The sequence below is a fragment of the Gavia stellata genome, chromosome 24 (genome assembly GCF_030936135.1).
Source record: "Gavia stellata isolate bGavSte3 chromosome 24, bGavSte3.hap2, whole genome shotgun sequence".
Classification (NCBI taxonomy): domain Eukaryota; kingdom Metazoa; phylum Chordata; class Aves; order Gaviiformes; family Gaviidae; genus Gavia; species Gavia stellata.
The window spans coordinates 127,854-142,546 of record NC_082617.1 but is presented as its reverse complement, the minus strand read 5'-3'; the positions used below and the strand labels follow the sequence as shown (position 1 = coordinate 142,546).

The 14,693-nt window shown below is 50.3% G+C and overlaps 1 protein-coding gene across 1 annotated transcript in view; it reads right to left on the bottom strand.

Moving 5' to 3' along the window:
- Positions 1-3,163: 3,163 nt before the first annotated feature.
- The window catches only part of LOC132319070 (hydrocephalus-inducing protein homolog), a 46,564-nt gene continuing 35,034 nt past the window's right edge, over positions 3,164-14,693 (bottom strand). The window contains exons 16-20 of the mRNA XM_059828806.1: positions 14,398-14,562; positions 13,312-13,464; positions 7,862-8,100; positions 4,646-4,901; positions 3,164-3,191 (exon numbers count right to left, since the gene is read on the bottom strand). Coding sequence (XP_059684789.1) covers positions 3,189-3,191; positions 4,646-4,901; positions 7,862-8,100; positions 13,312-13,464; positions 14,398-14,562 — 816 coding nt within the window. The 3' untranslated portion in view covers positions 3,164-3,188. The remainder of the gene's footprint in view (positions 3,192-4,645; positions 4,902-7,861; positions 8,101-13,311; positions 13,465-14,397; positions 14,563-14,693) is intronic.

The window sequence follows — 14,693 nt, the reverse complement described above, 5'->3', positions numbered from 1 at the left end:
CACTAAAGAGCTGTTTGGCGAATGTAACGTGCAGTTGAGCAGATGAAAACTCACTTCACCAAGGTGGTAATTGCCTCAGGCCACGAAGGTCTGAGAAAGCAGCTTTCCACACCAGCTTTCCTGGAGAATGCTGCCTCTTTCCCAGCATCAAACTGGTGGAGATCACCTATTCCCTGCGCATCTAGCCTGACCACAGCTGGTAGGTGTTCTTTCCACAAGGGAAAGTTGAAAGCAATTTGTCGGATGCCAGGCAAACAGCTTGGTCTTTGCAAAGTACAAACAGGACACCGGGAAGAAGAGCTTCAAGGAGAGGGTAGAGGCGCACATACCTCATCTGGTTCACGTGGCTGTCCATCAGGAATGACCAGTGGTACCGGACAGGAAGTGGGCTGCAGTTTGTCATCCTGACATAACGCACAGCTTCGGTGTCATTCAAGAGGCACCCAAAGTCCACGGCCATGGTCGGGAAATGGAGATTGGGGAAGTAGACTTCTCCCCGAACGGTGACCTGCTCCTCCTGAGGGTGCTCGAGAAAGCGTATCTTCAGAGCCTTCTCTGCTACCCAGATATTCAAACCCTCTTCATAAGCAGGGTTAAATCTGATGGAGAGATGAAGTTCCTCTCCTATCTCCAGCTTCATGGGCTGCAAGGAGATGAAGAGTATTAAGCACCAGTGTGATGAAGTCCCAAGGTCTGATGGCATGAAAATGTAAATATTCAACGTGTGACCCCAACGTGGCCTTCTCAGTTCATCCTTCCTTTTCTTTACAGTGTGCGCCTGCCCGCAAGCACCACAACACTCTGGTCTGAGACTATCTCACGCTCATGCCTCTGGGCTCTGCATCCATACAAGAGGGAAAGAAAGATTGTCCTCCTGAATTCTGGACCCACAGAAGCTATACGCTGAATACATAACCAAACCAGCACTCTGGCAAGCCAGGGCCTTTTGCCCCAACTCTAGAGGAACATCTTTTTCCTCACAGCACAAGTGCAACGGCATTGCAGCCTCACCCTTGCAGGTGCTAGTCACTGGCACGGCACAGAAATGGTGGCCGTGCCTACCACAACACGTTTAGCAGAGTCCATACCCAACACCTTCCACCAACAATGGGGCAGGTGCCAGGGAGTGGATGGAGGAGCATCCTCAGCCTTCCTGAAAGCAGGGCTGCCCTTGAAGGGAGCAAGCTGCTCTTGAGGTTATCCAAGGATGGCTGCTGGAGAGCTAGGATGGTTTCCAGGAGACACCTTTACTACATGGCGTGCCCAGACCTAGTTGCACGCTCCCCTCTCCTCATGGCTTAGAGCCAGGACGCATTTCCCCAATTCAGATGATATTTCGTTTCCTTCAGCAACTCGTTTCAAATCTGATTTAGTTCAGGCCAGTCTACTGCTGATTCTAAAGAATAAACCTCTCTACCAGAGGACCTCCCAACAGAAATGCACCACCACACTCCTCCCTCTTCAAACCCCACCAGCATGAAGGTCCACGGCTGCTCACCTGAACATCTGCGGGGAGGGGCTGCCGGTCCGCATCGCAGATCACGAAGGGTTGCTCCAAGGCCAGGACAACACTGAGTGGCAGGGAGGACATGTTTTTTAATGAAAGAGGCTGGTACTGAAGAGTTAGGACATCACTGGGTTGCTACAGAAACAGGAGACAAGGAAAAAAAACAACCTGAAGCGGCCACGGACCTCCTTCCCTTTTCTGATGCATTTCAAGGTTTTCAACCCCAAAAGAGCATACATCTCTATTTACTATTTTTATTCACTTCTACCCTTCTAGAAAGGTTTCCTTGAAGTAGATCAGATGCTTTTCATGTTTAAAAACTACGGCATCCCCCGGGGGACAGGGAAACAGTCTCACGTACAGATGGGGGGATAGGACCCCGAGAGGAGGCAGCTGCTTGAACAAGATCAAAAGAGAAAGTGAACCCAGAGCTTTTGTCTCTGCGTGGTTTATATAAACTAGACAGGCTTTGGGAAACTACTTTGGGGTGTATTGACATCAATCAGCTGCAGCTTCGTAGTACTCGATAAATCAGAGCATGTGGCATCAAGCAGACCACAGGCAGACATCAGGCAGAGCTGAAAAGCTTCTAATTAAATCTGAACTCCCTGCTCACAGGGTTTTGTGCTTCTCTGGAAGCCTGGGAACCAGAGGAGAGACCTGAAAACACAGAACCTAAATAATGAAGTATCTTCTCTTTTTCAGACACCTCACGGGAGAGGGAAAGATGATGCAGGAGTCAGGATCCAGAGACTAGAGGGCTCCTGCTTTGTGTTGATATTACCGTCACTGCAGCTGAAGGACATCTGCGGGTCCTTTGAAGAAAGTGAGGCTTGGGGAAATGCAAAGAGCATACCAAGAGCAGAGAAGGCAAAGAGAGACAAGACATGACAGTTTTCCCTCATCAGCCTGAGGAGCTGACAGCTCTCTCAGTTTTTCTCAGCTCCCCTACAAGATCAGTGTTCAGACTTCACTGTGCCTTGAAGGAGGATCCTCAAAAACCTCCCTTTATACTGAGTACAGAAACTGGTGTCTCTCTACAAGTGGCCACAATCCCCCTCAGCAGAGCAGCTGTAATCTCAGTTTTACTTCGGTGAAGTTAAAAACCAGTCCCATCCCTGAAAACGTCCTCACTTACTTTACAAAGCACCTCAGGAGGGGTGAGGAGCAGGTTTAGCATCACTCAGCTGCAGCTCTCTGCTCTCCCACCTGCAGCCCCAGCACACGAGGGGGCTGCGCAAAGCCCACGCTGTTCTCGTGGGTCCCACACATCTCACCCTCTGCCCTTGGCTCAGCAGCTCAATTCTGTATCCACATCAAGAAAGGCCGAATACGGCTGGTGAGACTGTCCCCAAGCCCAGAGGAGCGAAATAATGATCTTGGTGTTAATGGCAAAAGCTTGGTCCTGCTCAAATCAATAGTCAAAGCCCTGAGGACTCGGACAAGATATTTAACTTCCCCCTTTGAACACAAGCACACACACCCCACGGGCTCTCAGTCATCAGCCAAGCTATTCAATGCCAGCATGCAATCCGCAGACTTACCTTCTCCACCCGGAAAGTGATTTCTCTGGAGGATATTTGCAGAATGGGAGCAACAAACTCACAGGTGACATCCACTTGCATGATCTGTGCCTTCCCTGCCTTGCTCCCCACCATGGCGTGACACAGCAGCCGCTCCTTCACTACCTGCATGCAAGAGTCACACGTCACCCAGCGGGTGCTAGCAGGGCGTCCAGAAAACACCCTGCATTTGCTAGCCACCCGACCGTGGACATAAAGGATTTTGATAGCCTGGATAAAAACTGTGCCATGGGATCTTGGCCATCAACCATCAACAGGTATTACTGCCCTAAAGTGACAGTCACTCGTCTCCTCAACAGCCCCCTCTCTTTCTATGCTACACCCTATTTATGCTGCACTCAAACATCCATACCGCTACACCCCAACATCCACAAAAGGCACTTGAGTCACGTGCTGTCTACAATCGTAATAATCCCTGCCCCAAATGATGCTTGTTTTGATGTGCCCCATCGCTAAGCATAATCCTTACAGAAAGCTGTAGGAACTGATTAAAAACATATATAACTATATTAAGGGAAACAAGTGGTAGAAGGGCCAACGCCAGCAAACCCTCCCTTGGAAGCTTAGTGGAAAGGATACATGGCAAAAACCCAAATAGCCAGCCTGCCTTCAGGTAAAGAGGGGATCACTCATTCCTAGGCTGTACTGTGCCCTCCTAGAGCTGCTTTGAAAAGAAATCTCCCTAGGAAAGAGATGTCTTGCACTCCACATGAAAACCCTCTGCTGAAGCTGGATGCTCTTATGTTCAAGACTTTTTCCTGATTTCTCATGGTTTCACTTTCCCAAATTCCTCCCGTCATTTCTCATTCTTCCCTCTGGTACAACACCACAACCCAACAACTCCTCGGAGTCTACAGCCTCCAAAATCATCTGTGCTGCACGTGCAGTGCAGGCAGTTGGGCTTCTGGCCAACCTGAAGAGAATTAAGTTCCCAAGACCCCAAGTAAGGTGGAAAGACCACTCCCAGGGTCTGGGCTTTGACTGCTGTCAATTATAATGATCCCTGGGAAGAGGCTCCCACATGGGGAATGATCATTAGAGCTGACACACCCTGTTCGGTTTTTTCTCCTCCAGGACTCAGTGCTAGACAAGCCCTCTGCTTACGTTTGTCTACAGAGGAAAAATGATGCTGCTCCCAGACACTCCCTCCCTTCACAGGTGGTTTGTTTTGCTCACTGCTTCCCCCAGATAGATGACCTTGCATTTTTTAATCCACTTTCTGCCTGTGCCCCTAGTGTAAGTAGAACTTATTTCCCCTGCCCTTCCTTTCTGCCTCAGCACATGACACCTTATAACCTGCCCTTGGCCCCTGAAGTAGCAATACTTCCTTCAGACCCCATTTTGGTGTCAGCAAGTTGGGTTTATGGTAGCTCTAGAAACACAAAAAAGGTGGCCAGCAAGAAAAGCAACTGATGCTGCCGTGGTAACTTGTGGCATTGAAACAGTTTCTGGAAAGTTCTTGCTCATTTTCGCAGGCAAATGTCAAGGGGCTGCAAAAGAACTCCCAGTGGATGTGATCTGATGGGAAAGGCTCAGCCCTCATGGGGGACCTCACCTGCGGAGTGCTGGAGAAGCCTTCCAGGGTCATCTCCACAGTCTTGCCCGGCATCAGCTCCATCCTCAGAGGCCGAAGCTTAAACACGGGGCAGGCAGGTTTGGGGTTCTGGGCGGAATCTTTGCCCTTGGTGGTACCAATGGCAGGGAGACGATGATGCCGGTGAAACGGGCTGAAACCTTCTGTTGTCCAATACAGGTACTGGGTGCGCCGCCCTTTATTCGTCATCTTGAAGTGGTAGCAGCAGGGGTCCAGGCTAGAAGAGAAGCAGAGATGGAAAATGTCACGGGAGCTGCCATTTCCCAGCGATCACCCAGCTTCAGCACCCTGAAGGCATTATCCGACTGCACACTCAGCAATAAAGGCACCTCCAAAAAGGCTGACCTAGCTCAAAGCTACAGCAAGAGCCAGACCTTGGTTGCCCCGAAGTTTATCACCATCCAGCAGCTGCTCTGGTTGCGTACAGCAAGGAAAAGCTTCTTGAAGAACATTGTGGTGGGTTGACCTCGGCTGGATGCCGGGTGCCCACCAAGCCACTCAATCACTCCCCTCCTCAGCAGGACAGGGTGGGGAGAAAATAAGATGGAAAAAAACTCGTGGGTCACGAGAAAGGCAGTTTAAGACAGCAAAAGCAAAGGCCGTGCACAGAAGCAAAGGAAAAGAAAATATTTATTCTCTGCTTCCCATCAGCAGGTGATGTCTAGCCACTTCCCGGGAAGAAGAGCTTCAGTACGCTTAGCAGTTGCTCCACAAGACAAATGTTGTAATAACGAATGCCCACCCTTCCTCCTCCTTTCTCTTAGCTTTTATTGCTGAGCAGGTGTCGTATGGGATGGAACATCCCTTTGGGCAGTTTGGGTCAGCTGTCCTGGCTATGACCCCTCCCAAGATCTTGCCCACCCCCAGCCTAGCGGGGAGGGGGGAATGTTGGAGAGACAGCCCTGGTGCTGTGCGAGCACTGCTCAGCAGTACCCAAAACACCGGTGCCTTATCAGCACCCTTCTAGCTACCAATACAAAGCACAGCACTATGAGGGCTGCTATGGGGAAAATTAACTCCATCTCAGCCAGACCCAATACAAACATCATCTCAGTTGCTGCAGACAGAGCATCACCAGCCTTTGGGGCTTAATAATCAGAGTATTTTTCCAAGGGGCTTCCTGCAGGTCTCGCTGCATCAGACACTGAGCTGGCCTGGCCTGGCTGCAAGTGGAGGGAGGAACAGCTTTGCTGCCATTTCACCTTCCCCTTGGGAGCTGCTGCCTCAGGTGGCTTCCTCCAAAGATGCTATTGGGGAGGCTGCAGGGTATACAGACTCATCTGGTGACCTGGGCACCACTTGCCTCACTGGTGGGATCCCCCTCATCCCCCCATCCCTTAGGGAGCAGCCAACCCTCATCGCCCCCAACATATCACCCTTTGCCTCAACAGTGCAGCTGGGTTTGTGTTTTAGGGAGACAAATGCACTCTGAGAACGCAGGATCAACAGAGGTTTTCCCAATACGAACACAGCAGCAAGACCAGCTCTGGCTGCTGAGGGAATGGAGCGACAACCAGAGATGAAGAACTAGAGCTAGATATAAAGCCAGATGAATATTCAATGGAAATTGATTCCTTCAGGTAAAGAAACACTAACCGCAGGCTAGTCTGGAGTCATTATTTTACCCTCTATAAAGCTGAGCATGACCAGGAAATGAAGAGTTCCTGGAACAGTTATTGTCTTTTTGAAAGGTACAGAACGTGTGGCTTACAAAATGCATGTCTGCCATAAGCAGCTAAATACAAACACACAAGCATATACTATAGAACAAACAAGTCTGTGGAACAGACTGTTAAAAAAAAATAATGAGGTTTACAAGTTTAGTATGAAATGGTGTGTGTTGTGGAGAGCAACGGATGAAAGCTCGGAGCAGCTCTGGGGAGATGCAGAATTTGTGGCTCTGGGAAAGCCCAACTCATCGGAGATGTTACCGGGGTCCCACCACAGCTCACTCGGTGGCAGTTCTGCAGCCGACACCAACGGCAACAACTCCAAACAGAGCCTGCGGGTGAAGGGGGGCAGAGCACAATGACATGAACCACCCCAACATTGTCCCCTGTGTTGTGTAGCCAATCTGCGGCTGCACAGAGCACAGGACACACTGGGCAATCACCAACCTCCCTGCAACGTCCCTGCTGATGCGGATGGCTTGTGGATGCATATTTAAGTCCCTAAAAATCTATCCTAAATGCTTAAGGTAGGATTAACCTGCTCTTTCTAACCAAAAATGTAGGTATCGGAGCACTGTGGACCCTCTTTGCAGCCAGGGAAAGGAACAGGCACCTGGAGAAGATGATGCCTCTCGCCCCAAAAGGTCTCCAACACAAGGCAAGCAGCACTTTGCAAAGGCTTATTTTCCTCCCCTGTTTAGAAGGACGTGCCTGGTTTCAGACACACACGGTAGCATCAACAAATCCCCTCCTCCCAGCCAAGCTCTTTCAATGAATACTCTCAATTTATCCCACCCAACCTCAGCAGACCTCTCCTCCTCTCCCTTTCAGAGCTGGGCCTGCAGCCACCCTCGCTTGCCCGTGCCCCGGGCTGCTGCTGCGGTCTTGACAGAGGAGACAGGGAGGAAAGCAGGCAGGAGTAACGAGGAAAGAGCAACTACGTCTAACAAAGAGCAGCCTGGCAGGGGAGCCGGGGATGACGACTGAACTGAGGCATGATACAGGGCAAAGACAAATTCTGCTCCTCCTCCAGGACTCCCAGGCAGAGGGGAAATAAAGCAGCACCATTACTTTAGTCGAGGAGCTGCTAACAAGCTACCTCCACGGTTTTCCGCTGCTGCAAGATGATACTCCACAGTGAGTGAAAAAGCAAGCCATGTTATTGCAAAGGGAAATATGTTTATACTCGTAATGTAGCGTTTTCCAGCCGGAGGCTTCGGGGACCTGCTGTTCTTCCTCCGTATCTTTATTTGATGAAGTGAGGAAATAAAGGTATTATAAGTAAGGGCAATTCAGTGACAATTTAGCAACTGGTGTCCATTTTAGTGGCTTTTGAGGGCATCTAACGTCTTTCAAATGGCCATAAAATGCTTCTAAAGGAATTCTTGTGGCTTCAGTGAAACAGAGCCAGGACCTTGAGCACGGAAGGAGAACTAGCCTGAAGGACTACAGCAAAACTCCTCCTGGCTGAGCCCACGGCAGAAGCGGGAGCTGAGAGGTAGCCTACCTGAAGTGGCGTCCCAAGTTGAGCTCCGGACCAAAGGGTTTGTCGGTGACAATGGTGGTGCCGATGCCGACAGCCCAGACAGGGATGACATAGGAACGGCTGTTCTCTATGAACAGGTTCACCTCGTCCCTGAATTTCTCCGTGTCATCCAAGTTTGCGATGATGGTCACAGACACCTCGGTCTCGGGGGGGATCACTCCTTTACTGGGTTCAATCCTCCAGCGCGAGCGTTTGCCAGCCTGCAAGACAAGCCAAACACTAACTTAGCATGGAAACCATGGACCCTGGTCTCTTGAGGGGTGCAGGAAAAGGAAGGACTAAAGATACGAGGGTAAAAACCAGAAAGGCTTCATTTCCCTAAATCTAAGCTACGGTGTCTGCAAACAGCAACTATGCAGGAGCTTATACAACCTGTAGTTTACCCTCCTTTAACAGACTCACTTCATTAACCCCGTTTTGCCCAACCCAAGAGATGCTCATCCTCAGGAGAAGGTTATTCCCCCTCCTCTTTTGGTCTCTCTTTTGGAGTGCGCACCAAGGGAAGCTACTTTCTCTCTCCTGCCTTCCCAACCACGGTGGCCGGGTTTGCATCAAGGCTCAAGGCCAGAGGAAGCCAGGACTGCTCAAATCCCACCGTGGCAGCCACGTGCCTGGGGGATACTGCTGAGAGCCTGAAGAATAACTCTGCAAAACCGGTTGATCAAAACCCCAACACCAAAGTCGTCTCTCCCAGGAGTTAGGCAGTGCTTCTCAACAGCCCCTGAAGGACTGAAGCACTCGGTCCCCACTGATCACCAGCTGCAGCGAGGTGTCCCACTGTCCTTGGCTTTGAAACATTCAGCTCTAAGTGTTTACAGCAGGGCAGTAAAGAACTAAGCAGAAAGAAAGGGCAAGACATGCCCTGTGGGCATGGCCGGGGCTTCCCAAGCATTCTCCTCCTCTGGTTTCTCATGCACCTTGCGCTACGGATGGGGCAATGAGGGGGCTGGACCCCCAGTCCATTTAAAACCACAGTTGCAGGGAGCAAGCTTGCAGCAGACAAGGAGAAACGCATGCAATGTCCCCTGGCCAGCATGAAATGCACTGGGATGTAGATGTACGGCTTCAAAGTGTCCATCACGGTGTTAGTGGCACACGCACCCCACAGTTCAGTGCTGTGTTTGGGACGACAGGCACTACTCACCCAAAACACCGCAGTATTCTAAGAGAAAAGGCTTTTTTCTTCTTTTTTTAATGAAAAGCAAGGATGAGCTTGCAGGCCTGACATGATCCAAGTGCCTGATCCAGGTGAAGTCAGCTTGAGTTTCCATCTGTCAGCCTGGTGGCACTGAGCTCTAACAGGACACCAGCCAGCCCAAGGGAAAAGAACACCAGAAAACCAAGCAGCACTTCAAAGTCATGGAAAGCATTTTAAATAAGCCCCCCAAAACGACCTCTGCTAACGAGGGTAAGACTAGCGGGAGGACAGGGAAGCAGTAACTTGCTGAGCATTCAGGGTCCCGGCAGCGTGGGGAGGTGCCCCAGCTATGAAAACTCCTTAGGCTGACTGCAGGTCAGGTCTGCATGCCTGCATCCCAGGATGGAGCATGCCAAAGGCATCAAAATTATTCCAGGCACTGGCAAAACTAATAAACTCAGTTCCAGGCTCTTCAAAGCCTTCCCTCCCCGCAGCCTGCGCAATTCGCTCAGATAACAACAAAATCGCGCATCAGCCAGAACAAGAAACAGAATCACTAAAGCAGCATCCTTTATCGGCACTGGTTTTAAGTTTATCTCCTTGGTTTGCTGTCTCTCCATATGACCATTTCTTTAATAAAGGGAATGTCATCAAAAGCTTGAGATAATATGCAATGAAATCAGGAAACGAAACAAAACCTGCACTAAATGAGGAGAGAAGCAAATATGGGAATGGGAACTGCACGTTCTCTCCTTGCTTACACCAAGTTTGACCAAAACTCTTTATATGCTGCCTGAAAATCACTTGATTCTCTCCAGGGAATCCCAGTGAGAAGATAAACAGGAGCAGCTTTTTTTTTTTTAATAAACAAAACATGGTCTCTTCTGCAACATCAGCTCCAGTTGAACCTGAGGGCAGCTCATCCCTGGGAAGGTGGAAGGGGATCTGCTCCCCAGGCACTCTCCTGAAGACGACAACACATCTGGCTGGATGACCGCTGCTGGAGACCACGCGGCAGTGAGCTCCATCAGGAGCACAGGGCTCTGGATTAGGGAGGTCAAGGATCCCGTCAAAGGAGACAGGACCCCAAAATCAGGAAACAGAGCACCGTCACTACAAGGGGAAGTCCCAAGAAAGCTTTCCTCTCTCCTCCCTCATTACAAGGCACCAGGAAAACACCATTTGCCTCCCTGCGGTAGCGCATAACACACCCAGCACGGTGGTTATGCAGGCAGAAGAAAGCTGCCGCTGATGAACAAAAATTGCACCCTAGGCCTTGTCTTTTCCTTCCTGATCACACAGGTGTGATACGCAGCTGCCTTCTGTGATGCTGAGACATGTCATTCTTGGTAGCCAAATAAAAGATGCCTGAGGAGACAGAGTGACAACAAACAAGTAGGAAACGATCAAACAAAGCTGCTTTTTTCTCTCTGCCTTTCTGCAGGGAAAGCAAACGCTGCCATTAATCAATACAACTCTTTTGCACTTGTCAATACAGCAAAAATCAGACACTTAGGGAAACAGGAAAAGAAGATGACAGCGGCAGCAAGGAGGAGAAACGGCCACTTTTTTCAGCAGGTCGCATCAGCCCCCAGCTAAGCTGCAGCAGCTCCTTCATGTTGACCTATTCCTCCAGTCTTTTTTACCACAAAAAAGGCAAATCCTCCCCTTGCGGGATCCACAGGATGCTCTAACAGGGCTGCCTGGCAGCTGGGAAAGCAATCTGACAAGGAAAGGTACGTCAGACACACACAAGATTCAGTGGATGAGCAGGGGATGACACGCTGGCCCCAAGGGTCACAGCCCTGCAGCTACCCCGGCAAGCAGGGATAAGCCAACCAAGGACTAGGGTATGAAGTCCCTACACTCCACTACAAACCCAAAAAGCCCCATCTCAAGGCACAGCTTTGGAGGGGTTTTTTATTTCCTTCCTTCTGGTGGCAGAGATGCTCAGTGCTGCTCCCCACAACTCATCCGACAGACACAAGAGGGGTACGGGGAAGCCTGTGCACGATGAGGAGTACTCCAGGTAATTCCTTAAGTCTCTATCCCAAAGTGAAGTTTTCCAAAACAAACATCTCTGCTTGCTCAGATAATGCTCTTTTCTCCCATAAAGCAAGAAGAAAGCTCGACTTGACAGGAACAGCAATTTGCATGTGGTGGCCATCTGCATTACAGCATTTCCCTTTTCTGTTTTGAACAAGACACCAGCCTTTTATTTGCCCTGTTGCTGCCCCTTAATCTAATCTCATTCAGGTTGTTGAGTTGCCAGTCAGCATGCTGTAGTGTTGCTGATCCAACACTGCTCTGAAAATTTCAATCAAGAGCTCTTTCTTTCGAGTGGGGACCGTGATCTAGAAGCCTAACTGCAAAGAGCCAGGGTTTTGAGATTAGCCATCAAACGGGAAACAGGGAAATCCCAGCTCGCTGTCCTGCGGCAATCTCCAAGCAGGAAATCAAAGCAGCAGCTTTGGCATCTTCGAGAACACAAGACTTGGGTTCAGGGGCGCAAATGAATGAAGGATGCCCAGGTCACCCACCAGCTAGGCTAAGGGACGGCCGGAGGCAGTTCTGCTCTCAGAGCTACATGTGCAGGTCACCCTGACACCCGACTGCATCTCAAATTTTATCTCCAAAATTATTCAGTCCCCTCTTCTTCCCATCAATAAACTGCCAGGCAGCCTAAGGCAGCAGCAAAGGGCAAAACTTCAACCGAGGCAACAAAACAGCACCAAAGGAGGCAGCTGCTGAGGGCAAGGGAGGAGCTGGAGCACACCTCGCCTGCCACGGTGCTGCTCCCATCAGGCAGGATCAGCATCACCGTCCTGAAGAGTCTGAAGAGCCCTTGCTGAAACGGCTGATCCAGCAGGTTCCCAGCACCTGCCTCCTTGAACATCTCCAGGATAGCAGCACCTATCCTCAGAAGCTGAGATGCTCACCATGGGGTAACTCCATGCTGGGGAGTCAGCAGAGGGGCTATGGAACAGCAGAGGCCATCTTTGCTGCAGGGAAAGAAACCATCCCTGAACCACCTCATATTACAGTTCGAGTTATTGATTAGCACAATATTTGCAGAGATCGCCGGGAAGCAGGATGGGATTTATTGCCCAGTCCCATAAGTTAGGGCACTGAGGCAATGGAGAGGCAGATATACCCCTGCAAGCCCCCTGGCTACACTGCAAGCTGCCCAGGGGAGGGAGGGAAGGCATCACACCCCGATGGCAGGACCTAAACGGAGCTCTGCAGGTCAGTCTTGGGTACAAGCATGCAAACCCCATCATTTATACACCAGTACCACCCATCCGAGGTGGCTTGCTCTCTGCAGAGATGGAAAGCAGATTTTCTTTGTGGAGCCAAAGAAAGCTGCCCTGGGAATCCCCCACTTTGAGGTTATGTTGATGCTCCTGGGCACAGAAACTAGAGCAAACAAGCTGCAAAAGCAGCAAGAGGGAAATTCAGCCTGGGTTAACCAGCCCCAGAACTTCAACCCACCTAGCACAGAGAAGCACAAACCCCCTCCAAACCCTGTTTTCCTGCCTCGATCCCCCCTCCAGTGGGGAGCACATCCCACCCAGCCTCAGCACCCGAGCCCTTCCCGCCTGCATCAGCCCCGCTCCCCCTGCCAGGGAAGCAGCCAAGCTCTCCTCCTGCTAGGCAGCTTGTCACACTAGGCAGCCTCCATGAATTAAATAACCTTCTTCTGCAGCTAGTCTCCAGACATGCTCTGCAACGCTACGGAGTCCACAGACTCCGTCGCTACACCACCCTTACAAGCATATCTTTGGGCAACAACCCAGCTGGGGTGACCCCCAGTAGGGGTGAAACTCACCTCACCACCAGCAGTTGGAGGACAGACCTCACACCCTAGTCTCTGTCGTCAGCTGGAGGTTGAGGCAAAGCAGATGCAGACGGAACAGGGAAACCACAGGGAAACCCATGCCCTTTCAGGAGCAAAGGGCCACAGGGTTCCCTTCATCGCCTAGAGCTCCAAAAGCATGACTCTCAGAGCTAAATACCTTCCACAAAACAAAGGGACAACTTGTAAAAGTGATCCAGACTCATTTCTGCTCAAACATCTATGCAAACTCTCTATTTTACTGAGGGGTTCCCCAGAGAAAAACGCCCCCAGAGCCAGGCTCCTCTTCCCGTGTTGTGATGGAATATCTCCCTTTCTCCCTCGGGGAGCAATATGGAAATGTTGCATAGAAAGGTCAAGTCACAGGCTGCTATGGACCAGTCATTTTTGCTGGAAAAGAGCCCCACAGATACTTACCATCTCTGCCCAGAAGGATGCAGGGATGACAGTCTGATTGCAGAGGCGGAGAGTTTGGGAAGCATCTTGTAAAACTTGGATACGGCCAAAATTTATTTTACTCGGGTGCACGGAGACAACTGGTCCTTCTCCAACGCTCACTAAATGGATCTTCTGCTCCAGGAAGCAGGTAGGAAAGATCAAAAAGAACAGGGAAAGTTGAAAAAGATTAGACAGCTCTAAGGGTACTCCTAGACTGAGGGATAACTAGGGTGGTTTGAAGTTTTCAGTGTGGTAAGACTGAAACAGAAGGCCTGGAGCACGTGTGGGATCTGGAGCCATCCCATCTGAAAGCCACAAGCTCCCGGTATCAGGGGGTAAAGAAACCCGGTTTCCCACGCTTGCTTTTTCACACCTCCTCCACACTGTTAGCTCTCTTCCCTGTACCCTGTGCCTGCTCCCACCCCTCTTCCTGCTCAGTCTTGCTCCAAACCACCCTCCCTGACTTCTGCTGCTGCACAGCCCCACTTGGAGACTAACTTCGTTAACACTCCCAAAGTGACACCTGTGACAACCAGCACAAGTCAGAAGCAAAGCAGGCTCTTCAGAGTACAGATCATGCAAGTTACTTGCCTCTGATTTGTGCTTGTGTGTATTCCTGGTATTATATGAATAACAGACATGAATTCTAGTGGGGGGAAACCCTTCTTTTGAAGGGAAGCATGCCTTATATTTACGAGCAACTCTTTTGTCAAACTTCACATTTCCCTGCAAAGCCTGCGTTGCCTGGCCTTCCCCTTGACTGCATTACATTGCACACCCACAAGGGCCTGGGCTGAGAGGTTCAGTGGCATCCAGGGGATTTAGCAGCATCATTTCCAGTCCTTTTAATGGAAGTTTAAATCCCTCAACTACTTTCAACATGTCAGCCTTCCTTTCTGTTACAGAAAGCTTCAGGTTCCCAGCAATCCATGCCACGGATCCCTTCTTTCCTTGTCCACACCAGCCATATATTACAAGTTCTTGTTTTCCCAGGAAGAATCCCTGTACACTTTATGCCCCACCAAGATGAGTCGCACAAAGGCACACATCTCCCCTAGCACTCACCAGCGGGGATCCTTCGCTCCCAAACACCGCGACACGAGCCACTGTGTCCTGCTCTCCCGTCACCTGGGCTTCCAGTGTAACCGGGACCTCCACCAAGCTGCGAGGCTGGATAATCCCACATGGCGTGGGGCTGGAGTACCACACAGGAGCATCCTTCTTGTGTTCCTATAACACACAGAATCAAAACCAACTTTAAAGCTTCCTCAAAGGTCACTCTGAACTCCTTGACATCTACCACAATGACAATTCACACACATTTTTAAAAATCCCTAGGAGAAAGCAGAAAGGCACAAAAA